The sequence below is a fragment of the Nipponia nippon genome, unplaced genomic scaffold (genome assembly GCF_047370975.1).
Source record: "Nipponia nippon isolate SJK-2023a ecotype South Korea unplaced genomic scaffold, ASM4737097v1 scaffold_4, whole genome shotgun sequence".
Lineage (NCBI taxonomy): Eukaryota > Metazoa > Chordata > Aves > Pelecaniformes > Threskiornithidae > Nipponia > Nipponia nippon.
Window position 1 is genome coordinate 30,238,768 of NW_028262358.1, and position 26,338 is coordinate 30,265,105.

General features: G+C 38.3%; 1 protein-coding gene across 1 annotated transcript in view; it reads left to right on the top strand.

The window, feature by feature from the left end:
* PRKCE (protein kinase C epsilon) overlaps positions 1 to 26,338 on the top strand; it is a 299,488-nt gene that overhangs the window by 266,108 nt on the left and 7,042 nt on the right. Inside the window, exons 12-14 of the mRNA XM_009473002.2 lie at positions 3,137 to 3,275; positions 5,628 to 5,816; positions 10,895 to 11,041. Of these exons, the coding sequence (XP_009471277.1) occupies positions 3,137 to 3,275; positions 5,628 to 5,816; positions 10,895 to 11,041 (475 nt within the window). The remainder of the gene's footprint in view (positions 1 to 3,136; positions 3,276 to 5,627; positions 5,817 to 10,894; positions 11,042 to 26,338) is intronic.

Genomic DNA, 26,338 nt, shown 5'->3' on the forward strand with positions numbered 1-26,338 from the left:
CTGTTTTTCTCTTTGCTCAGTTTGTTCATTCTCTTTTTCCCCTGTCAAGATAATTTTTTATTGTTAATTTCTGTGTCTTACACAAATCTTCAAGGAAATAAAGACAACGGTGAGTATCCTGTCCTTTTCCATTATCTGGTGGCTTTCTCTTAGTGTTTTATTACTGTTGACATTTCTCTTAGCTGAGGAGTTTCTTGGGTTACCGACTATATCTCCATTCAATTCCATGGCTAGCATACCAGTGGTATTAAAGGACACTTAAACAATTTTAGGTCCTAACAGCTCTAGTGTGTCACCTGCCTGCGCTGGGAAGTCCTGCTTCTGGGATCAGAGTTAAGATAACATATAAGAGTCTTCTGATGATCACTTACCACTCCAAATTAAAGTGGATCCAGTTTTCTAAGCAGCCTCTTGATTTTTCATCAGTTCCTATCATAATTACTTGTATTATGACCTTCTTCCTAACAGTCTGTTGTGATGGTGGCTGGAAGTGGTTCCCAGATTACATCAAATATAATTATACTTTGATTTCTTTATCTGAACATCTTGACTTTTTGAAATACAGCTTTTATTCATCCTTAGCTTAGAAACATCCAAGATAGCACTGCATTTGGAACGTTAAAAGCTACAGCTAAAAGCTTATTTCTTTCTCCCATCTGCAGGAGCCTTATCCTATTCTTGTACTTGATCACATTCTACTTGATGATGTTATAGTCTTGTCTTAATGCAGGTCTTTCGGTTGTAACACTTGTAATTCACTGAAAGAGCAGTTTTGGGAAGGCACATCATTTTTGGAGTGGGGAGCTTTATTTTGTTTATTTGAATTCTTTTGGGGGGCACAGAACTGTTGATGTCTCTTTGCTCTTGCATGATGTTGGACAATCCTTGCAAATCACTTTCCAGGGATAGGAAGAGGTGGTTATTAGAGTGGTTAAATGGTTAGACATAGGGGATTATGTTGTAACCGGCTGGATCTTGAGTTGTTTAGGAACTCATAAAAAGAATGACCTTAAGGAATGATAAAATATGTAGTCTGGTCCAAGGGGCCTTATGTGGGTGACCAGCTGAAGACCTACAAGAGCAGCGTAACTGATCTGGAGATAGCAAAGTCTGGTGTAGAGCGTATTGGTTGCAACAAACATTTCTACAGCCAGTATATGCTTCAGCTGCATAAACCATATCTGATAAAGCTAGTTTATGTGGGAGACAGTGGGTTTACTCTTAGTGAGGTAAATCTGACTTTGTTTTGCCATGTCAGGCTTCTAGTACATGCACAAACCATTTTGTAACATGTACACAGCACAACCGATCTCTACACACACAGTACATCATCCAGTGCTTCCAAGAAGTGTCTGATTTACTGCACAGGTATGCAATGATTATGCAAACCATGAAAAGTAAGTCCACTGTGTCCCAGAAATATCTGATTTCCATGCTGTCCTGTGTACAGGCTTGAGAAATATATGTTAGATACAGGTGGGCCAGCATGTTTGAAAATGTTGAACAAGGGTCAAAAGAAAGAAAGAAAAAAAAAAGAATAAAATCCACCGACTAAAATTAGGGTGATAGGGAGAAAAGAACAGTTCTGGGGAAATCCCAGCATACTTAACCTTGGACATGTCCATAAAAACTCTTAACATAAGGCAGCCTTGGAAGGGTTGTTTAATCATTTAATGTGTGTGAATGCTTCCACCATGTTATGGTGCCTGTGATTCTAAGGTCTGGGGGCTGATAAGGAGACATTTCTCTGAAAAAAATCCTCAGAGGAAGGTGAAGACTTTTCATCCCTCACTCAGGTGGAATTTGCTGGCATAAAGGATTTTTGCAACAAAACCTGTATCTTTTCATAGGCTTTTGGGGTGAAATTTGTTTACAGAGGCTGGCATGGGATTTTATTCCTCTATCTGATTTAGAACTTGCTTATGCACACTTTGTTTCTCATCAATTCCACCTATGGAAATTTCTCTGATTCTTCTAGGAAAAAAGTTCTGATCAGAAAGTGTCCACACAGAGTCACCTAAGGACATGTGTTCTGCTTTTGTTTCTCACGTCTGTATGCATTCATACATGCAATGCCTTCATTTATTAGTGTGTATTTTTAATACACGGCAGAGGTACCTGAAGCCTAGAGAGACGTATAAAGTGGTCCATGCAATATAAGTGGGGGGTTTTGCCTTTGTTTTATACTTGTTTTATTATTTATACATGATAAAATGTTTTTAATTGTGGGACTTTATTCATGCATGTGAGGGTTCTTTTATGCATTGACTTTCCAGATCCTTTTATAGTTTAGTCTAAGGCAAGTGACAGGTAAGTTAAATGGTACGTAGCATCCATTGTGTTGGAACATGTGATAACCATCAATGGTATATTTAGAAAATGTGCAGAGGGCAAGACAGGAAAGGTGGATATCCCTTTCTCAACCTGTTTTTGACCTCACCCAGTTTAATAACTGAAGAATTGTGTATTTTTGACACAAAGACATTTGTACAACAAGTGATCAGAGACAGCTGCTAAGATGCGTTGTTTAACAATGAATGCAAAATATTCCTGTGAGATTATTTTTAAGCAGGTTTAAACTGCAGAAAATAATGCTCCCTAAGATGAGAGCATGGTTTTTTATCCCTCTCATTGCAGTCTGAACTTTGAATTGCTAGTATACGTTGAGAATCTAATTCAAAATAATCCCAGTTTGAAAGTACCTATTAATTCAATCCATATGATAGAGTATGGGTAAATTGGTACTCCTTACTTTGTGCTAATGCAAAAATGGAGAATGGCTTCATTAGACATTGCTGAACTATTTCATATAGATAGAACATTAGATTTGTAGTAAACAAGACTCAAATCTTTTCCAAACGTTTCTAATTCTGTCTTGAATACGGCTGTGCTGTCATGCAGCTAAAGAGAGAGCGAAGGCCTGGTCTTGCAAAATGCTTGTCATTGCGTGTTTCCTCATTGCCTTTAACCAGGTCTATTTAGTGACTGCTACCAACTTTTCGTGCACACATGTGAAGGACAGTTCTTGGTGGTTCGTGAAACCATCTATTTGTCATATTCTGTAGTTTATGATTAAATTCAAGAGCACATGATCAAAATTTGAGAGTTTATTTAATTTTGGGCCTTTTTATTTCAGGGACCTGAAACTGGACAATATTCTTCTGGATGCAGAAGGCCACTGTAAACTGGCTGACTTTGGGATGTGCAAAGAAGGAATTCTGAATGGAGTGACCACCACAACCTTTTGTGGCACACCTGACTATATAGCTCCGGAGGTATTTTTTTGAACTGCACTAAGAATACAGATATCGTACATCAGACTGTTACATGTGTAATTTTAGACACTTTTTACATGTAGATAAAAACAGTAGAAGATGCAGACTAGACTGTGCTGCAGTTTTTCCTGGGTAATCTTGCAGAAATTGGTTACTGTACTGCTCACAAGCAGTATTCCATGTTGATAGGAGTGGCAAAGCACGGGTTTTCTGTTATTTGTTCCCTGAACTTAACTGTATTCTTCTGCATATGCTCATTTCTGACTCAGCATCATTGTGAAGGCACTTACTAGCCTTTAAGGTGCTAGATGCAACTCAGTACTGCCAGCACTGGTCTTTAGTAGTTATAAAAATGTTTTCAATTTTTCATGAGACTTAGAAGGGGATGTTCATATGGAAGAGACTGTGCGTTTGGTGTCATTTTGCCTAGGATCTTTGTGAGAATATAATTTTTTTCCTTTCTTTAAAGTATCTGTGAGTGAAAGATACTATGTTTGTGGTACTTCTCATCATATGGAAGTAAGAACTTTTCATATGGATGCTGTATATCAGTTGGCAATATCCGAAGTCATATCAAGGCATTCATTGGATAAAAGAAATGACTGAGAATCGTGCTCGTTTTACATATTCTAAATTTTAACATCACGAGATGCATTTCCAAGTGCCTAAAATGAATCAATATTGTACAGCTAGTCTGCTAGGCAGACTTTGTTTGCTCAGTTTAGTTAGTAACCTGCCCATCTCTCTACTGAAGATTCAGTGTGCTGATTTAATGTAAAAGTTTCATTGGTTTGTCTTTCATGAACCATAAATTTGCAGCAGGTAAAAATGTTAGTTTATTATTTGTTAGAGAGAATAAATCAGAAATCCATGTTGTTAGTATTCGTGGCTGTCAAGCTTTGGTAGCAAAACTGATAAGGTGTGAATCATCTTGAAACGATCATAATATAAATGTGTGTTTCGTGGAGCTTGAAAATGTTCCGGCAGTCAAATAAATGCCAGTGTGATGGTTTTGGTTTTGTATGAATTCTTTTCTGATTCAATATACTAATTGAGTCCTTTGGCAAATTCTTTGAAAATTATTACTGAAAACAAAGCAATAATAAGATCCCAGGAACTTTGACATGAAATCCTGGTCTCACTGAAATCTGTAACTCAGGCTTCCGTTTTGTCATCTTAATGCAGAAGTTCATCTCCTGCTTCTATTTCTCTTGCATCATGGTGGTATGTTTCAGTTTCCTTTTCTTTAGCAATATGTGAGTTCCAAAGAGTGCCCAGAACACTTGAAAAGTACACTTTTGAAGAGTGTCATTTTCTGTAGTTAATGTCTATAAAATGTAATGTCCATTCAACTAAGAATCCAGTTGGGATCCAGACCCTGTATTCAAATGTTAAACTCATTTCTGTTTTTATGTTAAGACTGAATTTGGTTTTATATTGGTTGTGATTCCCAAATACAGCACTAAGCTCACGCGGTTCACCACAAGGCTTCTGACTGCAACACTAGTGTTGTTTAAGGAGGTAGTGGAGTTGTTGCCATTCCAACTCACTTTAAGGCAGTCAGCTTCACCTTAAACAGTCACCCACTGTGTACTTTCCCCTGTCCCCTGTCATGCTGAAACATTGCAGCCAAACTACAGGCTTCTTTTCAGTGGAGAGGAGCCAAGAATTAAACTTGTTCCTTGTACAACACTAGTTCTGTCAATACAATAAAACTCTATCATGCTAACCTGCTACTCTCCACTAAAGATAGTTGCTACAAGGTTGAACTTGTGCCACGTGAAAAGTTGTAGCCAGTTTTTCTGAAAGCAGAGGCAATGAAAGTGAATCCTACGGCCATGTATTGTACAGTGTTTTAATGCTGTAAAAAGAACTTGAACAAAAATGCTTTTGGCTTCCTTCATCCCTACCTAAAGGACTAGAATAAATCTCTCAGATGATTGCAGCATTACAAGCTGGTTCAGTTTGTTTTGTTCAAGATAGAGACAAGGAAATGTTTCACATTTTCCACCAATCTGTTTTGTATATGTGATCTTTTTTCCCCTATAGCGTGACCTGCTTTAAGCAGTTTGGAAGGATATACAGCTCTTTTGCTCACGAGCATACTCTTTTACTCAGGGGACTGATAAACTCAGTCAGTACTTCTGAGAACAACTACACATTGACACTTAGCTGTGTCAGTGCAAATTGCATGGGTAAGAAACCATGCCTGCTGTTACCGAAATCAGTGTGGGATTTAGTCCTACTCAGGCACTGGGGGAAAGAAGGGCTGTATCATGCTGAAACAGCAAATGTGCAGCCGAGAGTGTTGTCTAACTTGTCTATTCAATCCAATCTCTTTTTCTATACTAGATCCTCCAGGAGTTAGAATATGGCCCATCAGTAGACTGGTGGGCTCTGGGTGTTCTCATGTATGAAATGATGGCTGGGCAACCCCCCTTTGAAGCTGACAATGAAGATGATCTCTTTGAATCCATCCTTCACGATGATGTCTTGTATCCAGTCTGGCTCAGCAAAGAAGCCGTCAGCATTTTAAAAGCAGTGAGTCTTCCATTATTTGCTTTCCTCCTCCTCTTCATGGGTTTTTTGGGGATTGGTTTTTTGGGTTTTTTTTTCCTTGATTAAAATTGAATTTGCTGAAAGTTGTTGAGAGCAGTCACCGCTGGGAGTTCAAGCACAGTTCAGAGTGCCACTGTTAGGATAATGGGGCCTGGGATAAATTACACCGCTTGTGGGAAAGGAACAGAATGTTTGTGTTCCACGCAGTTGTGCACTGTATAAATCTGTGTACTGCAGATTCATGTTTCAGGGAAAACCCAACCAACTAGAACTGTGCTATCACTTTGACACTTTATATGCACTTTATATGCATGTTCACTAGAGTGGGGGAAGCACTACGTAATTAAAGAAACAATGTTTTTATTTAACCCGCTTATAAAATTTCCTATCCCTCTGCCTTTCTTCCCCTATCATCAAGATGGATTGAAAGCCCTTTATTTACAGCTGCATGTTCTATTTTATAGTTCACATAACACTTTGATAAGCAGTCTTACTCTAGTGTAATTGTTTCTGCCCTGGTTGGTGTTTTTCAGTATGAGTAGTCACTTGACAGAAACATGTCACCAAACGCCACAATTTTTTTAATCAGTCAAAATGTGCCACTGGGCAACTTCAGTTTTTAGACTGCCTTTCTAAACTCAGGTTTACTTCATTAACATGACACTGACATAAATCCTTTCTTCTGTGCTAGTATCATCCTAAAATAAAAAGCAAAACAAAACAGAAGCAGTATGCCAGTCCCCATAGTTTGAAAACCTGAGGAGGATTTCTGGCTTAAAAAAATAACTTGTTTTTTATTCCAGTTTTCCACCTTCTTTGAAAATGGAATATTTCTACCTTTCCACTTTTATTTTTCTTTCAGCATCTGGAATAAGGGAGACTTTCAATTGAGAGAGCAGCTGGTAGTGTAAAGTCCTGCAGAGATCTTCATACAGGGTTACATTTTGAAATTATATATAAAACTTGAACAAATTCTGATTTTTAACACCAGTGGACAGGTAACACATTCTGCAGAAATGCTCGTCTTGATCTTTTAATAAAAATATCTTAAGGCTTCTCCTAGCTGAGAGAGGGAGAGAGATGCTCTAGCAGATAATTCAAAGCAGAAGTCGAAGTTAACCTCTCTGAATTGATTGCTGGAGTATCTGTTTTGCTCCATTCACTGTAGTGAGAACATGGAGGATTTGTTAAAACTGACCTTTATACATATTCTCCCTTCTCCCCCCAGATACCTCTCTGATGACTTTTTATTAGCTGACATGATCCTTTCATACGTCCATTTTTGTTCCTAGACCCTTCAGTTATTTTCAGTTCAGCAATTAAAATGTATGGACATGAGCTGCAGAATTCAGGCTGATATCCAGGGTTCAGGGGTTATTTTGGTGTATTGTAGAGAAAGGGTTGTTGTCAATGTTCATGCCTGCATCTGAATTTCACTGAAGTCCAGGAGATTTTCTGTAGTGTTTTGGTTTCACAGTCTGTAAGATCTGTTCCTTTGCCATCCATAGGCTCCTTCAGTGAATCTGTGTTAACTGACCATTCTATTATTCTGAATCATGGAAGCATTTGTTGGAGGGGAAAAGTTAACTGATAACTCTTGGTTAAGTTTGTGTAGTACGAGAGCCATTGTAACTATTAGGAGAAGGTGTTTGTTTTACAGAGGAAAGGGAGAAATAGATTTGACAGAGCCTTACTGTTAATCTCATTTGTGGTGCAAGTAGTGAGATGTCTAACTGTTAATGTTATACATGTCATTCATTAACCACACACAAATGCAGAGACAGAGTTGCGCTGCAGGCATAAACTATGTATTTTTGTGAATGTAAGTGCAAGGGTGTTAAACCCTCTAATTTCTTTTAAAGCTGATTTTGCTATAAATTTTCATTAGGCTGTTTTCCTGGGTCAGCATTTTGATAAGTAGGCATGGTGGTTTGTATTTTGCTGTAGTTGTAGCATTTTTATTTTTTTTTTTACTTCTTTCTGTCCAAAGTTAATCCTTAATGCCATTATAAGGCTTAAAAAGAGAGTTGCATCCATTAAATGGATTTGTACTATAATAATAGATTATTCTTCATTGGGAAGGATGTCTTTATTGGCATAAATTGGTAGAATTTAATGGAGCTGTGCCAATTTACACCATAAAAAGAAAACATCTCCTTACATTTAGCAACCTGCTGCCTGTGCAGCTATGGTGTGAAACATGTTTGAAACTTGTGTTCTTCATCTGATCCTTGTTCACATTCTGTTAAATGAAGAACAGGAAAAACAGAGGAAAGAAAGAGGTGTCTATGTATTTTACTGCTGAATGGTAGCAAGGGATTAACTTTGGAACGCTTCGTTTCCTCACATTGTGCTTTGAAACATGGGTTTTATTCTTTAGAAACTGTATTTTTACACTCCTCCAAACAGCATGTAAGGCAAGTTTAATAAGAAGACAATCTCTTCTATTAAGTAAAAATGTTTTCTTATTTTCTGAAGAAAGTTTTCCTGTTATCTCCAACAAAACACTAAGAAAGATAATTTTATAGCTGAGTATTACAAGGCAGCACATTGCTTATCCTATTGAAATCCCACAGATCTTATTAGTCCTGTTCCTCTGCATTGACAGGAATTGCTATTCAAAATTCTTTCCTGTCTGGTAAGGAAAACAATTCTTCATTGAAATTAGCTCTGTGCTTCTTTGCAAGCAATGGAGAGAGGTTGTGTCTACAGTGTGTGTTCCCTGTGTACCCAGATGACAGAGATCTCTAGGTACAGAAGCAGCACTCTGGTTTTAAGCTGTGCCATTTATTTCAAGAAGCAAAATTTTGGGAGCCTGATGATCCTTGATTCAGGCCCCAAGTTCCATGGCTATCTCAGCAACCTTTTGTCCTGTTGTCATTTGAGTCAGTAGGAACTCTGATCTTAAAAGGCTTCTCTTTTCATAAAAAGAGGTTCCTGCATTAATATGGGAAAATAAAAAGGCAACACTTAGGGCTATGGCTGCCAGCTCCATTGGCAACCATCTCATCAACACAGTGCAGTTAACAGCTGTCTCTGCCCTGACAGTTGCATCATTGTTGATGCTGTTGATAAACAGGGAATAAATGTCAGCTTGTACTTCAGAAATAGAAGGTGAAAAAAACAATATTTATTGCAGGGCATGAAATTTTTATAGAATTACATGTCCACTTCAGAAGTCTGAGATTATTTCATCATATTTGCATATGATAGTTTTGTTTGTTTACGTATTCATTCTTAAAATTATGTCTCCCTCATCATCCATTTCTGAGTTGCATGAAGTTTGTGAAGTAATGTACTAAACTGTACTACCTAGTTGTATTTTCATGTCCTAGACTTCTTAAAAATGACATGTTCTGATGTATTCCCTGCCTCTGGCTTAAAACAAAGATAGATCATAGCAGACACTAGGATCAGATTTTACTTCTTTGATACCTGGATTATACGGTACAAAAAGCGTATCCTGTAGTTTCCAAGTTCTGTTTCTGCAAAATGTGTGGCTGCTGGTTCCTGGCCTGCTTGCTCCAGTCCTGGAGGTGAAATAAAGCAGAGGAATGTAGGAATGCGTTTTGTGGTTTTCCAAGAGACCTCACCAAAGCACAGTAATCCTTTCAAAACTTTTGTTTCTCATAGAAAATATGGCCTGCAGTTTAGATATGACTTGTCCACTTGCAAAAGAACTTGTGGAGCAGTTGAATACAAGACCAAAGAGAAGGATTGTCTTCAGAGTGGCGCGTATGTCAGAAGCCACAGAGAATTGCCTTGCTGATCTATGTTATATCTTTAAAATGATAGCAATGGTATTTTCCTGTGGATAGTTGATCTAGCTATCTAAAACCATCTTAAGGACTTCAGTAGCTACTTATCTAATAACTGGAGTGCTAAAGCAAGGGTATCCATTATAGTGATATTTTTTTTTGAGTTGTTTTTTTTTTTCTACAGATGTATAGTATAATGTGGTACCTAGCTTAAAAAGGCACTGAACAATTATCACATTTTTTTTCATTTGTACACTTTTTTTTAAATTTAAAAAATGTTATAATAATGGCTGAATACGAAGTTATAGCAAAGCTTGGGGTAATGCTATCATATGAATGTGCGTGTGTCTATAAGAACAGCATTCGTTGCTGCTTGCATTGCAAGGATCCTTTGTCCACATGCATTAGGAAATAAGAAGAGCAATTGCTAATAAAGGAAGGAAGAAATAACAGAGCAAAATCAGGAAAAAATTATCAGCTGCCATCATTCGGTATCGATGTCTTACACCGGTTGTACAGCTTTTTGCTGAAAGAAATAGTAAGAGTTTAAAAGTGAGAAGTTTAGAAATTACCAGGTAGTTCCAGTTGCTGCCACTAATGGTGTACTAAAGGTGAAAGGGAAGGTGCAAATTATGTCATGGAGTTTCTTAAGAGGAAAGCTTTCTGCTGGTACTGATCACTCCATGTGTTTCTTGAAACGTATGGACAGAATGCTTATAATTCACATAGCTGCAGGTGCTGTTCTTACTCATATTAGGATAAAATCCTAGAAATGAGTAAGGAGGGTATAGCTTTCCATGTGTCCGCTTGAATGGAGTGTATGGTTATGCAACCTACATACCCAAAGAAAATAAACAACAGTAAGCGTAATATGTAGCCCTTATCCACCAAATTAATAGTTAAGATAGAGCAAAAAAGATAAAATAAGAGCTATCCTTACCATCTTTTTGGAAGTGTCTCTGGAGGGTTTAATATTTTCTTTATTTCCTTTAGTATTTTTGGCCAAAGCTGGAACTAGAAATTCTGAAAGACAATCTGTTCCTGTAGCACTCCCAGACAGATGAAATTAGGAGATCTCGGTAATCAGTTGCAAGAGCTTCCTGCAGGAAACTTAGACTTTGGAGTCTCTGAATCTTCTAGTTTGGCTGGAGCCCCTGAAATTTGGAAGGGCATCCTTGTCGCTCTTACAGAAAAAATAACCTAGGCATTAGGAATTGGAATGCGTAATTGAACTGCAAATGTTTTCCAGCCATTGGCATTCATATTTTAACTTTTTCCTTCTCTCCCTCCCCCACCCTGTAGTTCATGACAAAAAACCCAAATAAGCGACTTGGCTGTGTGGCATCACAGAATGGGGAAGACGCGATTAAGCAGCATCCGTTTTTCAAGGAAATTGACTGGGTTCTTCTAGAACAAAGGAAAATCAAGCCACCCTTCAAACCTCGGATTGTAAGTAGCAGTTTGCATAACATTCAGAGGAAACTTGGTTTGGCAATTCTAGTTGTTGGCTTTTCTGAGACGTGAGATTACTTCATGCAACATTTGGGGGTTGAAATAGTAAGATAAAACCCGCGCTGAAAAGATTGCCTTGTCATTGTTTCTGTGAAGGTAAGTGTCAGGAATAGATTTAATGCGCAGGAAGATGTTCATGTTCAGTCATATAAACCATGAGAGTGTTCGAGGCCCTGTTTTAATTATTTGCCTGTGTTCCTAAAGATACATTGACTGGAAGAGATTATTTCAATTGGGTATATACTGTCTGTACTTTCTCTGTGAACTCTGCTACAGTCCTGCATTGCCAATGGCCACTGGATTTTGTAGTGAAAGACAGAGGAAAGGATTTCTGATTAATAATATTTTAACTGAAGATACTTGAAAAAACAGCTTCCTGTGGGAAAGAAATATACATCATGCTTAGATAAATTGATGTACTTATATTTTCCTAAGTAATAATCAAGTATTTCTATTTTAAAGTACAAAACCATGTAGCAGCCCCACATGCAAAAACTACAAAAGCCAAGCAAAAATACTTTACTTACTCTTGTCTTCATCTGGATAAAAATATTAACAGTTCACCAAATGTCAGCTTTTCAGCTGAGAATGTGTGCAGTAAATTTTGTGCTTGAACAAGAGAACAAGCAAGAGAATAATTTTGTGATAAATCCTTTGAGATTGATTTTCATCTTTTGACTTTGCACATTCCTAGTTACAATGTTTGATTGGCCTGTAAATATGATCAAGGTACTTGTTTGTTTCTTTCTTTAGATAGTTTACAAAGCTATTTAAAAACAGAACAAAACAAAACAAAAACTAAATGAAACTTTGGGCTCAACACTGAATCCTAACTTAAATTTAGAGGTGAAAAAAATCCCCTCTGTCATTGCATAATTGCTGTCTCTCACATTTAATGCATTTACTTTTAGTCCAGTGAGATGCATTTCCCCAAGTTCCTTGTGTAGGCGGTGAAAGTGGGGCTGCCCGTCCGGAACAGGAGCCTGAGGTAGCTCCTCTGAGTCCACTCTCAGAGAAGTTTCTCTCTCTCTCTGTAGCTATGCAGAAAGAGCCCAAAGGGATTGACAACTGTAAGTGAAAGTTAGCCCTTGTGAATGTCTTTCTAGGAGTCATAGTAAGATATAGTGTTATCATATGGGGAAGTTTTTCTTAATATGTTTCCTGGAGAATGGAAACGTTGTAATACGGTAGCTACAGGCAGAGGGATGCCTGAGCCAGCCCCTCTCCTAGAAAGGGTCCCGCCAGCTGGGCATGCCAGCTCCCTTACCCTGCTGCCCAGCTCTGCTCTGGAGGTGTGGCCAGGCTGCACCCAGTACCTGAGCTGACTTACAAATCTCTATACTGATGCAGGAAGTGTAAACCCCAAATTAACCCTATTCGTATCTATCTGAAGCCTATTTAATACTGTAGCTAATTGCTTTCCAGTCAGGTTCCACAGCCCTCAAATAGTTGCAGACAGCCTTGGTGTTTAGCGGAGTTGCACGTGTGTAGCTCTTTTCCCATTTTCACAAGAATTTGACCTTTCATCTCACATTAATTTTTGTTGCTTTGCTCAGTATTCATAAACATTTTGTTAATACAGTTATCAAATCAGGATGCACTATTCCAAAATAATTTTCACTTTATGCCTGCATGTAGTAAGTCCCAGATTCCTCACATCTAGTCTGTTTATTGGCTGTTTTCCTTTCATGATCAAGATGCACAGTCCCTTTGACAATAGGTATTTTTACGAGGCCTTTATTATTTTTGTAAGTATTCCTGCTGTGGCGGTCCTTCTTAAAAGTCAGAAGGGATTTAGTATGTCAGACATTTTTATTCATTACTGATATAAATACCTTCTACCTTCTCAGTGCAGCTTCTTTCTCTTTCTGGTAATTATTTCACTGATGTTATATTGTAAAGCCATTCCTATTTTATTCATTCCTGTTATTTTGTTCCTTTTCTGCTTCCTTTAATGGTTTTTTCGTTGGATATTTCAGTTTAGTAGTGATTTCAGATTATTTCAGAGTAGTCCTTTGTATAATTTTCAAGACAGCTGCTTGCTCTTTAATAATTGTTACAGTGATTTTACACATCTTTATTTACACCTTTTCTCATTTTTCTTCAGGCTGCTTCTATAATGTGGGATTTTCATACTACTTCTTTCCATATTGTATATGCCAACTTTCTTTATTCTACCAAATTTGATTCCTGCAGTCTAGTAGTTCTGTATGCTTGTTTTTTTCTGAACTTTTTTTTCTTATGGTGGTGAATTCAGATAATATGTAGTCTATGTTACAGGCATCCCTGTTATTTTCATGTTTGTAGTCTTCTCTCTCTAAGATATCTTCCCCAGTGACCTGGTCCTATCAACTTTTACTGATAACTTTTCTACACTTAGCAAGGGTATACCTTATGTACTTACACTCTGTTTATGATCCATCAGCTGTTTTGTACCAGCTGTATCAATTTTGCAATTATTTGGATTTTGCTGTTGTGTAGAAATCTTTGAGCGAGATCATACTGAAATTTTTACTTGTCCTCTTAAAATTGAACAATTTATTAGTTGGAAAGTAAAGTGTAATATATATCTAGGCTGGAGAGAAAGATCACACAAATAAAATCTAGTTTTTAATTACACAACTTCAGAAATAGTAAAGGAATCTAGGGTAGTAAATTTCAAATGCTGAAAATGTGATTTTGGATACTTGCCAAGCTAGAAGAGATTGCACTCACTTTGAAAAATATAGAAAAGAGGGAAGAAGGTGAGCACTAATGAAATAAAGTCTACTTTAAAATCTAGGTAGAGAGTTCCTCTCTAAATTCAGTTGTGGGTGTAGCATTGAGATTTGTTGATTCAGATTAACAAGCATAACTGTTCCATAGCTATGGAATAACTATGGAAAAAAACATAACTAATGCCTGTGTTTGGAATGTTTTCTGGTTTTTAACATGATTTGGTATTGATAAAGGGCTGTTGATTATTTAAGAGTGACTTGTCATGTTAAAAGGGGATTAAAAAAATATCTTTTTAATCTTATGTTCAGGAGAGCCTAGACCTACGAAAATAGCTATGAGAAGAAAGGCCAGATTATTAGTCAGAAAATAGACATTCTTGCATGTGATATGTGAGTGTATATATGTGTAGGGAAAGAAGCGTACGATGCATATATAGTCATTTGTGCATTCAAATTGCGTTTTGCATGCACATACAAAATTTGGCTCATGCAAGAATGCATATATTTACACAGGTATTCATCTATTTTCTGACCGACCATTAAGATGACTAAGGGGGGAAATTTTATAGTCACTATATCATACACACTTTTAAAAAACCCAAAACATAGTCTATTCAAATGAACTCTGAGCAATATAAAACACTGACACTAAATAAGTAAAGTCATTAGAGAAAATGGTCAAACACTGAGGTCCCATCAAACAATGGAATAATCTGCCAAGGGAGGTCACAGAGACGCTAGCGTGGAAACAAACCTTGCTTCAGTTCTGCCTCACTACTCCGCTGATCGCAAAACCATGCAAGTTCCTTGGTTAGCACAGCTGTCTTCCTTTTCTGTTACCTTTTATCCTTTCTCTGCCATAATAGATTTTCTCAGGAGCTATATTACATGGTACTGTAAGGCCTGTGCTTCTCCATAGTTCAGGTATGTCTCTTCAGCTCTGCCAGCCTTAAGTCTGAATTTTTCAATTGGACTTGGAAGAAAAGCTGCATGGCTATTTATTAGCGAGACTTTTGAGGTGGTTTTTTGTTTTTTTTTTTTAAATGTCATTCATGCTGTGAAAGTATGCAAACATATTCCTTATTATACCAGAAATATACCATTAATGTCTTTCTAGTTTGTACATGATTTGATTATTCTAATGATGTTTTGGAAGCTGAAATTCCTTTCCTAACTGTTTTCAGCCTTGGAATGAAAATTAGCAAAGTCCAAAAGGTCCTTGAAAAACTGACTATGTTTTCTGAAAGCTGAAAGTTTTCTGAAGAGTGCCATGGGCAGAGCACTCATACAAGTGGCTGAGGCTTAGCTTGCTAAGCAGTGACAAGAGTGCCGCACCAGGTTGTGCTAGGTAGAGGCAGTGGAAGCAGATTTGCTGGCCCTGAAACCTGCTGTGAAGGATCTTTGGCTGGTCCTCCAGCTTAATGACTTGGAATAGAGAATACGAAGGGGTGAAAATGCACTGGGGCCCAGTCCTATGATGCATATTGTCTACCAGCCTTTCATAAATCTGGAATTGTGAGGCTTTTCAGTGGCAAAATTAATTTTTTTATATATATACTATGGTTCACTATGCTGAGGGTTTCTCCCATGTAGAGCTATTGTAAATGTTAAGCTACTATAGAAAAAGTAATAGCTCTGGGGCCCGTACATAAGAAATCAAGCAAACTTTTGAACAACTATGAAGAGGATATTTGTTACATCTAAGCTCCAGTGAGCTTGGCAGTGTGTCTTGAAGATTGTTTCCTCTGTTCTTAAAACCTAACTTAGTTTCACAGACTGTCTTGAAATTTTCTGAATAATTTTATTCTTCCCTGCTGCTTTTAATGCAGACATGAATATGTAATTGCATACGCAAGAAATAAGTACGGTTTTAGTGCAGACAGATATCTTTTCTCCAGAGCAACTGTTGTGAGACAGAAATCTCTTTGAGGCACTTTATTCCTATGTTGAGATATTTTGTCTCCTGTATTCTTCCCGGAATTTTATTCCATTTGGAGAATGAAATTTCCCAAATCAGTAGCCATAACACCAGGCTATGGTTTGCAACATAGTTTATTGCCCAAGGACTACCAAGGCCTTGATATAGTATTCAATGATTCTCTACTCTCCATCATTCTTTGTTTCCATGGTTATGCTCCTGGCTTGGTTGAATTAGTTATTTCCATTTTCAAAGTGCTTTTGCTGTAATACAAATGAAAACCAGGGTGCAGTAGCTTAATTTCTTACCAAAGTCATTGATGTGGTGGTAAGCGTGGTAGATCTTGCTTGGTGACATGATGGAATGATTCTGTCTATCCCATAATAAGATATGGATTAAAAAGTGATTGAAACAGATTGCCACTTCACCTTGAAGATGTACTGATGAAATTTATATTGTTCCAAGTTGTTATTTGCTGGCAAAGCTTATATTTGAAACAGGGAAGCAAAGGTATATTTTGTCATATTTTGCTTTTTCCTCAGTCTCCTCCATATCTTATTAGATTCCCTGCAAGAAATACTTCGTACCATTTCTGAGAGCACAGCTGGCCAGCTGCAGGCTTTCCAGACTGAACTTGTGGCTTGCTGACATGGCACTAACATCAGCCACTGAAGCTCTGAGAGGTGTGCACAAGTGGCATAAAGATACACGATATCCCAGTCCCACTTGGCCAGGGATAGAGAAACATCACGGCCCAAAATTTGTTGCTCGTTTGGCTTAAGTCAGTGGTAGCTTCATATGAGCATCAATTTCGTAGAATCATAGAATAGTTTGGGTTGGAAGGAACCTTTAAAGGTCATCTGGTCCAGCCTCCCATGCAGTAAGCAGGCACATCTTCAACTAGATCAGGTTGCTCAGAGCCCAGTCAAGTCTGACCTTGAATGTTTCCAGGGATGGGGCATCTACCACCTCTCTGGGCAACCTGTTCCAGTGTTTCACCACCCTCATTGTAAAAAATGTCTTCCTTATATCCAGTCTGAATCTACCGTCTTTTAGTTTAAAACCGTTTCCCCTTGTCCTACCACAACAGGCCCTACTAAAAAGTTTGTCCCCATGTTTCTTAGAAGCCCTCTTTAAGCATTGAAACGTCGCAAAAAGGTCTCTCTAGAGCCTTCTCTTCTCCAGGCTGAACAACCCCAACGCTCTCAGCCTTTTCTCATAGGAGAGGTGTTCCATCCCTCTGAGGGATTTCTTCTTGGTTTTTTTAGAATTAGACCAGCACAATAAAATCACTCTCGTATTTCTTACGCTGTTGGCCACAGTGGCTCAGTGTGCTGTGAGGAGCTGTGAGACCAGAGGAAGCTGTTAGGCACTGTGCAGCAAGGACAGTCTCACCACAGGCACACTCTGAGTTTTCACTGTCAACCCTTGAAACATGTGCATGCAGACAGACTGACTTGTTTTCATTCACTGTGTTGTAAATGTCAGGGTTGGGAAAATTTGAGACTTTGACTAAGACCTCCTCAACATGAAAAAGCTGAAGAACTCTGAGCCAGAGGGTAATACAAAGCCTGGTAAAACAGATGTTTGCCATATGTATTTCTTTTTAGCAATTAAGCCAAAGTTTCATTGCTAATGGCTTTATCAGTGCCTGTGGCAATCCATTCATAGTGTGGCTTTATGGAGATGAAGTTAATAAAATAATCGCATTACGATGATTTACTGTGAATGTGCAGCTTTCACAGAACAATACATTATTTTAATTTTCTCTATGCATTCATAATTTCTTCGTTTTCAGTTTTAAAAGCTGGCTTTCTTCAAGAGTATTAGAAACAAAATGAACAAGATAGTCTATTGCAGAATTGTATCTTGCAGTATGGAGCAACAGCAGCTGCTGCCAGCCCATTTAGTTCATCTAATATGACTCCCCTTGTTTTGTAGCTTCTTCCATTCCTACTGTTATATCACTGAGAATGTTTTCTGAATATTTGTATGTTCCTTCTTCAGTTGTGACTTCTCAGGGGTAGAGAGTTGGTCTAGCAGCTAAAACCAGAGACCTGAGAATTGCAAAATACAGACGTTCTTCTACCACATTTTCTGGAAACTCATGGTGTGATCCAGTGTTTGTCACCTACCCTTTTCATGCCTCAGTTTCCACTTTGTGGTAATCTCAGGATGCTTAATGCAAAGTTCTGTGACAGCAAAGAAATATGACTGAGAAGTGTTAAAAACCAAATGCTCAAGATCAGCCTTGCTTTTGAATTAACTGAACAAGTAGCACTTCCCTTGGAAGAGTGTTCTATGCTATACCAGACCTCAGTGTTAGCAGATTTCATCTCGATCCTTAGTCTCAAATTTCCTACGGTAATTTGCACCTCTCTCTCAGCTCCCATAACTCTAAGATAATCATGAACCATTATCGATGTCCCTCCCCCCTTAGTTATCATTATCTGAGCCACATTGTCTGTATGTAGTTTCCTTGTGAACCTAAACTCCCTTGTTAAGTCTTGACTTAAGGATGCCAGCAATGTGTCCTCTTTCAGTTTTGCGCTGCAGCAAAGGTTTGAAATAAAATTATCCCCAAATACAAAATTCCAGTCCTAGCCAATGATTGTGGGTTACAACTGGAGTCAGTGAGCACTGGGAATTTTCCCCTCCCCTAAATGAGTGAAAAACTGGCAAAATTTTGGCAGCCCTTTGTCGATGACTTATGACAAGCCGGATGCCCACAGTGTTTGCAAACTGAGTAATAAATAGTAAATACAAATCGGCACCTATGGAGTGTGCAGCTGGCCTGTTTGCAGAGGCCACGCCTGCCTAATGGGTAGGTGTCTCACTGAACAGCTCATGAAAATGTGTTCAATTAGAGAGGTGTATGTTCAAATTGCTGCAGCAACCGTCTGCTTACTGTGAAATATGGCTGGAATCCTTAAAGAGGGACCGCGTTTCTGGAGAAAACTTTCAAATATATTAGCCTGAAACATACGTTTTATAATCTCAGATTTGTTTTCATACATGACTGCTAACAGGCAAAGGTTTTTTTACTTTTTAACGAGGGATTTTTAACCTGGTGTTGGGAAGTCATGATACTGTTTTGGTGGGGTTTTTTGGCACACCTCTATTTTTTTGTGACAGTGGATTGTATCGTCATACGTGCAGAATTATGACTTTGCCTTTGCGCTGTGGGGAAGAAGCCCTGTAAAATGCAGTATCATTCAGTAACACCAAAAGGAACTTAGGAAATTGCAGGCCAAGTAAATTTCTTTTTGTATAAATGTTCTCTCTTTTCAAGTTTGCTTCAGTGTGAATGTCCCTCTTTAAGGTAAGGCCTTCAATATGGGGAAAATGTCAAGGTAGGTCCATTTTTAGGCCTAATAACCTTGAGGTGTCCCTTCAGTTTCATAATATATTTCCATTCAGTCATCAGTGCATGGCAATGAGCATTTAGCAGATGGGCACGCAAGGGGCTATACTGCATGCTTTTGCATGAAGTGTTACTGCTTAGATGAAACACTGGGGAGTGATCTTGAGACCTCAGACACTCATGTACCATTGTTAAACATTGCACATTATGTATTCCGCACTTGCTGCAGGCATTTCAGGCGTAGGAAAATAGTGGGCTTTCTTCTGAGAGTGACACCGTGGCAATTAATACTGGTGTACATAAAAAGGTTTAGAAACAGGGAAGAATCTGTATTTGTCAGAACAGTTAACATATATCCTTTATAAAAACTAAAGAAAAATGGATGTGGACTTTCGGGACTTAGCCTTCTTATTACAAACAGCCGTAATGGTTGAAGTCCAACACTTCCTGCACGCTGCCCCTGCCACAGGGTGTCATGAATTAGAGTATTTAATGTCAGCTGGTTCCTATAAGTTACACTTTTCTCCTACTGGTTCAAGCATTAGCCAGGTTGCTGCTGATTGAGAAGCATTGGCTATTGGCAGGCGATGAGGTTCGAGATCTCAGTTTAGCTTGCAGTAGACAGTTGTGAACAACAGTACCATAACTGCCGGCAACATAGCTCATACCGATCGGTCTAGCATGTGGCTGGGCAGGGCAGAGAAGTCTGTGACACTTCTGCCTCTTTCCTTAATGAAGTAAAACCTTGGTTTCCAAAGGACTTCAGATAGCTTGGAACTTGTACAACCACTAAATTTGCTCAGAGTGCAAGTCTATAGCTTTTGAGGAGCCTATGTGCAGCTTGTATCACAGCTTAGAGAAATAAAGAGTGAGCGAGCTGGTATTTTTAAGGGATTTCAGTGTTGTTTGTTTGGATGAACAAGGTTCTATTTTCCTAGAATTTGCTCATTCAGTTAGTCTTATGTTTTGTTTCTTAATCTCTTCAGCGTGCCTGCAGCAGCTGTTTTTAGCTGTGATTACCACAACACTAGAATTACAGAAGTTTGAAAGCTACTTCCCAGCACTGCAGGTTCCCAAATATTTATAAGTTAAACAACTTTTATTATGCTTCTTTTGATTCTGCGCTGGGGATCCAGCAGTATTTGTTTGGTTTTGTTGCGTCCTGGTCTTATAACACTAAAATCTCTTCATACTGTTAAATGTACATTTTTAGGTGGTGGCCATTGAGATCGAGTGATAGGAGGCCAGAGTGTTCCTGCTTTCCTTTTGGGCTTCCTCAGAATAAGACAAATTCTGTTTCACTTTCTGTCTGCTTTAGTCTCCAGTGCTGTTTTCAGAAAGTAATCTAAACCATTAAGTGAAACCATATTATTATGGTTACTTACAGTACATTCTTAAGCATTCAAACAGAAATATTTTATTTTTATATTAATGTAGATAATAAATAAAATTCCTGGGTTGGGCCTATTTCTGATGTTATTAAAAGGTAGTGGCAAAACACCAGGTGATTTAAGAAGCAGCAAAATCTGGCTATTTATCAGACTGTGGAGAAGAATTTATCAGAAAAAAAGCAGAGACTCGTCTAAGGCTGGCAGTTCATGACTAATCTCATTCACAGCTGGCATCCGGTGAACATAGAGTATAAGAGCAGCTTTGGCTTCAGGTTTATTTCTGATGCAGAACCTTTTGTATTAGCAGTATACCATGATAATGCAAGCATAAAGTTAACAACAGTGGCTTACTAGGATGTTCATCCAAAATGGGCAGCAAAAATTTGTCAATGTATGTGTTCACAACTCTGCATACTAGTGCAAAACTTAATTCCTTTGGCATTTGCACTAATATGCAGATGGTGACCTGAAGCAGCTGATACGTGGGCACTTATCTTCAGTAGCAGGACAGGGAAGGCATCTTGAAATGGTAAGGAATCCTAGCACTTCGTTAACGGCTGCTTTCCTCTTGTTATGCTGCTGTGTTGTTAAAAGGGATTTTGTTACTGTGGAGGCACAGACCTTGTACTGGTCCTCTCAACAGCATGCTCCAGGAGTCATACATGTAAAATATGCGAGAGGAGGGGAACACTCAGTCTAGATATTTATCAAAAACCTTAAGTGCAGATCTTGTTCCTTGATTTGCACACCATATTCATGTTTGCAAAGGACCTACAGAAGAATGATTCCCTTTGCTTAATTATGGAGTATGGAAAAGAAGGAGTTGAAGGTCCTGAATGCCCATGACTCTATGAAGGACTGTGTTTATATTTGACAAGAACAGGAAGAAACAGAAATTGAATTTGTGCCCTCAGGTCTGCAATAACAGCTCAAGTTCCCATCAAGACAAGGTTCCTGCTGTGCAAGAAGCCATATAAGTGAGAGACAATCAAGAGATCATAGATAGTGATAGACAGAGAGATCACAATCTGTGTATAGGAGATCAAAAATAGGAAGAAAATTAGATGCATAATGAGGAGAAAATTACTCAAACTCAAAGCAGGTCAGTAGCAGAACCAAGAATGAAATCCATGTCACTACCAACTCTGCTATGTCTTACTGCATTCTTTTAATAAAACCATGTTCCAAAAAAGCAGTTCCAGGGTCTGGAGGAAAAGTGGAAAGAAGATATATTGAGATGCAGAAGTAGTAGGCATTCATGCATAATTGTGCCATGTCTTTTTTTTTTTTTTCAGTCTACAATTTGTATGAGTATGTACATTAGTTTCAAAAAAAAGACAACAGCTTCAGCTGCTTTCTAAAAAGTCACATATATCTTTATTTTAATCTGTCTTTGCAAAGGCTTAAAAATAATCATTGGACTTCAAATATGATCTCTAACAATTCAGTAGTCTTAGAATTAAACCATCTTTGTTTAGCTTTCTCCATCTAAGGTGAGACCTGCTACACCATTTTTCTGTATGAAAGCCTGTCATATGCATCATCCATGCCAAACTAAAAGCTTTATTCTTAATGAGCTAGAGATCATCATCAAAGAGCATGAGTTTCCTGAAATGTTTTGAAGGAGGTAGTCTTGCCAAAAACTCTGTAGCATTCCTGCTCTATGGCCTGTAGTGCAAACTGTTCTAGTGTGTAGCTGAGTCTTGGAATGATGCTCCCACTGTACGTGCTTGCTGTTACCTTTCACGCTGTGATGTTTCTTTGCATCCAGCGTCACAATGCACATGTCCATGCCTCCTCGATAGAGGAGGGGCTCAGAATCAGGAGAAACTGCTATATATTTATAATTTCATGACATATTCAAAGAGATTTTCATAATGTGTTACTGTTCTGTAATTAAGTGGGATAGGTGACTGTAGGCAGACTAAAACGTTGGAAAGTCAGTCGGTCAGTATTTGTTCAGGATAGAAGGCAGAGTCTTGAAATATTTCATTACGTAGTTCACCTATTCACTAGCATCAGATTCTCCTTAATTTATTCCTTGTCTTTGTGATTGCTTAAAGAATGGAAAGCAAAGTAAATCTATTGATCTTTTACAGAATAAATCTGGTCAAATATCTCAGTGCATTGCTAGACTATCTGGGTAATTTTTCAGTGATTTATGGGATGTCTCCTGGAAGCCGCTGGAATTCTAGGAACGTGTGCCCTAGATTTACCAACTCTCTTGCATCACTTTTTTCTCATCTTTGCAAGTCAGCTCCATTTTCTGGGTATAGCCAGTCCTTTGTGCTAAAGTGCTAGCTATCAGGAAGACAAAAAGGCTTCTACGCATGTATTTGAGGACTCACCAGCAGGTGGTTTAGCATGTCGCAGATGCACCAGCCCTCACTACTATAACTCTGCTGTAACAACAATGGTTATAATGCAATTTCAGGAGAACACAACCAAAAATGGACTAATCTTGGATGTGTGCCAGGATGTAAGAAGGGAGGTGACATTGGTGATCATGACCTTAGAGCAGCTGAGGATATCAATGGAGGCTTGCCAATATAATGTGAATTAGAGGCACACATATAAAATCTACGCTGCAGAGCGGATCATAAAATTTGCAATAGGAATTGCAATGTGCAGATTAAGGGTATTTTCATATGATTGTTCCATTACTTTCTTTTCTCGTATTTCCTCCCCACCCCAAGAAGAAGCACAAAATTGTTTCCCATGTAGTTAAACCCTCAAAGAAACCTACCATAAGGGAAAAATATAGTGTAGAAATTCAGAAGTTGGCACTCTTCCCCTGCAATTTTTTTCACTCTAAAAAATGCATGTATTCTACCATAGCATAGCTTATGTGCAGTGGTTATGTCATGATTAAGACCTAATGGAAGAAAGCCCTGATAAGGTGAACAAGATGGATCTTGAGGCTAAAGGACTAACCACAGGTGGGAAGCTGTAGTGCTGACCTCCCTTGCAGCTCCTGTGAAATCTATCTTCATCGATGTTTTACACAGAGATAACTGTTGTGCTTTAGCAATTGGGCTATGAACAAAGCAGGTTTGGCATATATAGCTTTAGTGCTATGTACTCATTCATGCTAAAACTGTACCCAAGTATGGCCATAGAGGACAACCGTTTTACAGCAGCTTCTTCTGGGTGAGGTTCATTGCCCAGACTGCAAACACAGGGTGGTTGTCAGTGAACCTGCAGAGCTTTGATTTTGTTTGCCTTGCTGTTTGTTTTGTTGTGGTGGTTTTGGGGTGTAGGGTAGGAGAAAGGCTGTGCAAAAGTGAAATACTAAGGCTGGCATGCTGGCCATGTAGTCATTATATGTTTGTGCTCCCTAATTGTTTAGGTTATTCCTCCTTCCTGCTTGACCCATTTCAGGTTCCTAGGAAAGATACATACTGTTTCAGTATAAAGGTGGTTTCAGTTTACTGAATCACAAATGATCCCTTTTAAAATTCATAGTTCTGTGAATTAGCTTGGTGTTTAGTAAATATCTCTGTACTTCCATAACAGATTAAATTGTGGACTGCATAGGTTGGCATGCTTTTCAAATACTGTTTCACTGTCTATTAAAACCTGTATTGAGTGGGCTTTTTTCCACTTCTTTCTCTTAATTTGGTGTCCTTTACATCTAATGGAAGCATAATCTAGGAGCACAAAATCTCACCCTCCGCTTGGAAGTAATGAATGTTGCTGTACTTGTAAAATCTACTTGGATTCAAACCCCTTTTTATCATCATAACCTTCAGTTGAATATACTGCAGCTCATGTCTGATCTGTTGTAACTCTTCCATATGTGAATAGAGCAATTAACATGCTGAAAAAAATGAATAACTTGTGAAGTTATCGTCATAACATATATTTCATATCTTCTGAAATAAGACATTCTAGGAAATGTTAATACTGATACAGATTCTCAGGGTGTACAAATACTCTGAAGAGGCATCACCAGGATAAACAGAAAGACAGGCCTGAAGTGTTCTGCTTCTCAGCACATTTCTTTCACAGGATTCATACTAAATTTCTGTATATGCAGAATGAGTTTTGTGCAAAAGTGAGCGCTCATTGCAGTTGGTCTCAAGTTTTTAGAAACTGCTACACCTTTATGAAAAGAGAGCCAATCATTGGTGCAAAGTGATCTCTGCCTGCGCTGCGGTTTTTGTTATCATAATAAAGAGAGGTGAATGAGAGGACAGTGATATGTGAGGTTAGCCACATAACCTTGTGCTTCAAACCAATTTGTTTGATGTCTTGAGTTTCCATTTGTCTTGAGCAAAATAATCTGAATCAATGAAAAGGTAAATATAAAATATTCAAACTCTGATCATCCTGATCTAAGAATTTCTTCTTGATGATACTGTGTCAAATGCGGGAATCATTTATTTCTTACTGAAGCAAAGTTCTGGATAAAATTAAGTGATACCGTGTAATACATATGAGAAGGTGCGACTCTTGCTGCTTGTCCTGTTCCTGCTGCATACCGCAAGCTGCAGCAGTTCCTGCCCAGATTTACTGTGCCTGTCACATATTAGATGTGCTGCTGATACAGCCAGGCACTGCACTGGACGGTTTCTCTGGTGAAACTCCCCAAACAAATCACAAACTCCAGGATTTCACTGTGGGATTGAAAATACAGGAAGAGGCATCAAGCACTGCTATTGATGGAAAACTGCAGTGGAGTAAAGTGAAAGGTGTTTCATTCAGTGATATAGAAAGGCCAGTCTGCATCTGCGTTGCTGTGAAAATCATGAATGAGCTTTGTAGATATTTCGTGTCAAAAGGTCCACTTACTGAAAAATATCATAGCACAATAATTTTTTCTCCCAACATATTGGTTCATTGTTATAACGATCATTTCTGACCTCACTTACTTGTATTGGCTATCTGTTCTGGATTAGCTCTTCTACTAAACTAAACAGAAATCTATTAGTTGATTTAAAGAGGATTCCTACAGTTATATTTAAACAGCGTATTGTGAATTTGTAGGAAAATCAGACTAAAATACAAAACCTAGGCTTTTGTGGCAGTGTTGTTTCCTAGCCACCACCCCCATCTTTCTTTCACCTCCCCTGATTAGCCTTTGAACCCGCTGGACAATTCCAGCCTGATTTAGTGGAGCCATTGAGCTTGCAAAGGACTTGAAAGAGTTTTGGTGTTCTTTGGCAAATTACATGAAAATAAATAATGGAGTAGAGACAGATGCCTCTTAATGCCTCCAAGCTAGAGAATTAATTTAATCCTTGTTAGGCAGAAGAGAGTTCACCAAGTCTCTTGGCCTCATGAGATAGCATCTCATGAGGCATCCCAAGATGGCATCTCATCTTGGCTGATGAGATGCCCAAGCTTTGCTGAGTTCCCTGGTTTGGAACACCCTCTGTCAGGTGCCTTCTTGCAAGGATTTCTGTGGCTTTTCAATACCAGAGTCTCCTGTCATTCACATTTGGTTCGTGTGATTAATGGGAAGGAATGGCAAGTTCTAACTTTCTTAATGTATTTTCAGTGATAAGAACATCAACTTATATTTCTTTTTTCACTGTTGCAATTCATATAGTGTCATTTAGTAATCATTACCAGACAAGGTTGGTAATCCTTGACACTGAAAAGCTTATTAAGCGTGTTTTAGAGGTTTTTTTAAGCTTGAGTCCGTGACTGCAGGTAGAAAATTAATTTTTCATTGAAGTGGTAGTGAAAATAAAACGAGTCAAGAAAACTGCTATTTAACGTGTGCTTATTAATTGCATATGAAGTTCCTTCTAATATCTTAGTAATTATGTGAAGAGATTTAAGAAAAAAAGCATTTTGACTCATAAAACAGTACTCCTTTGTCCAAAGTTGTGCAAG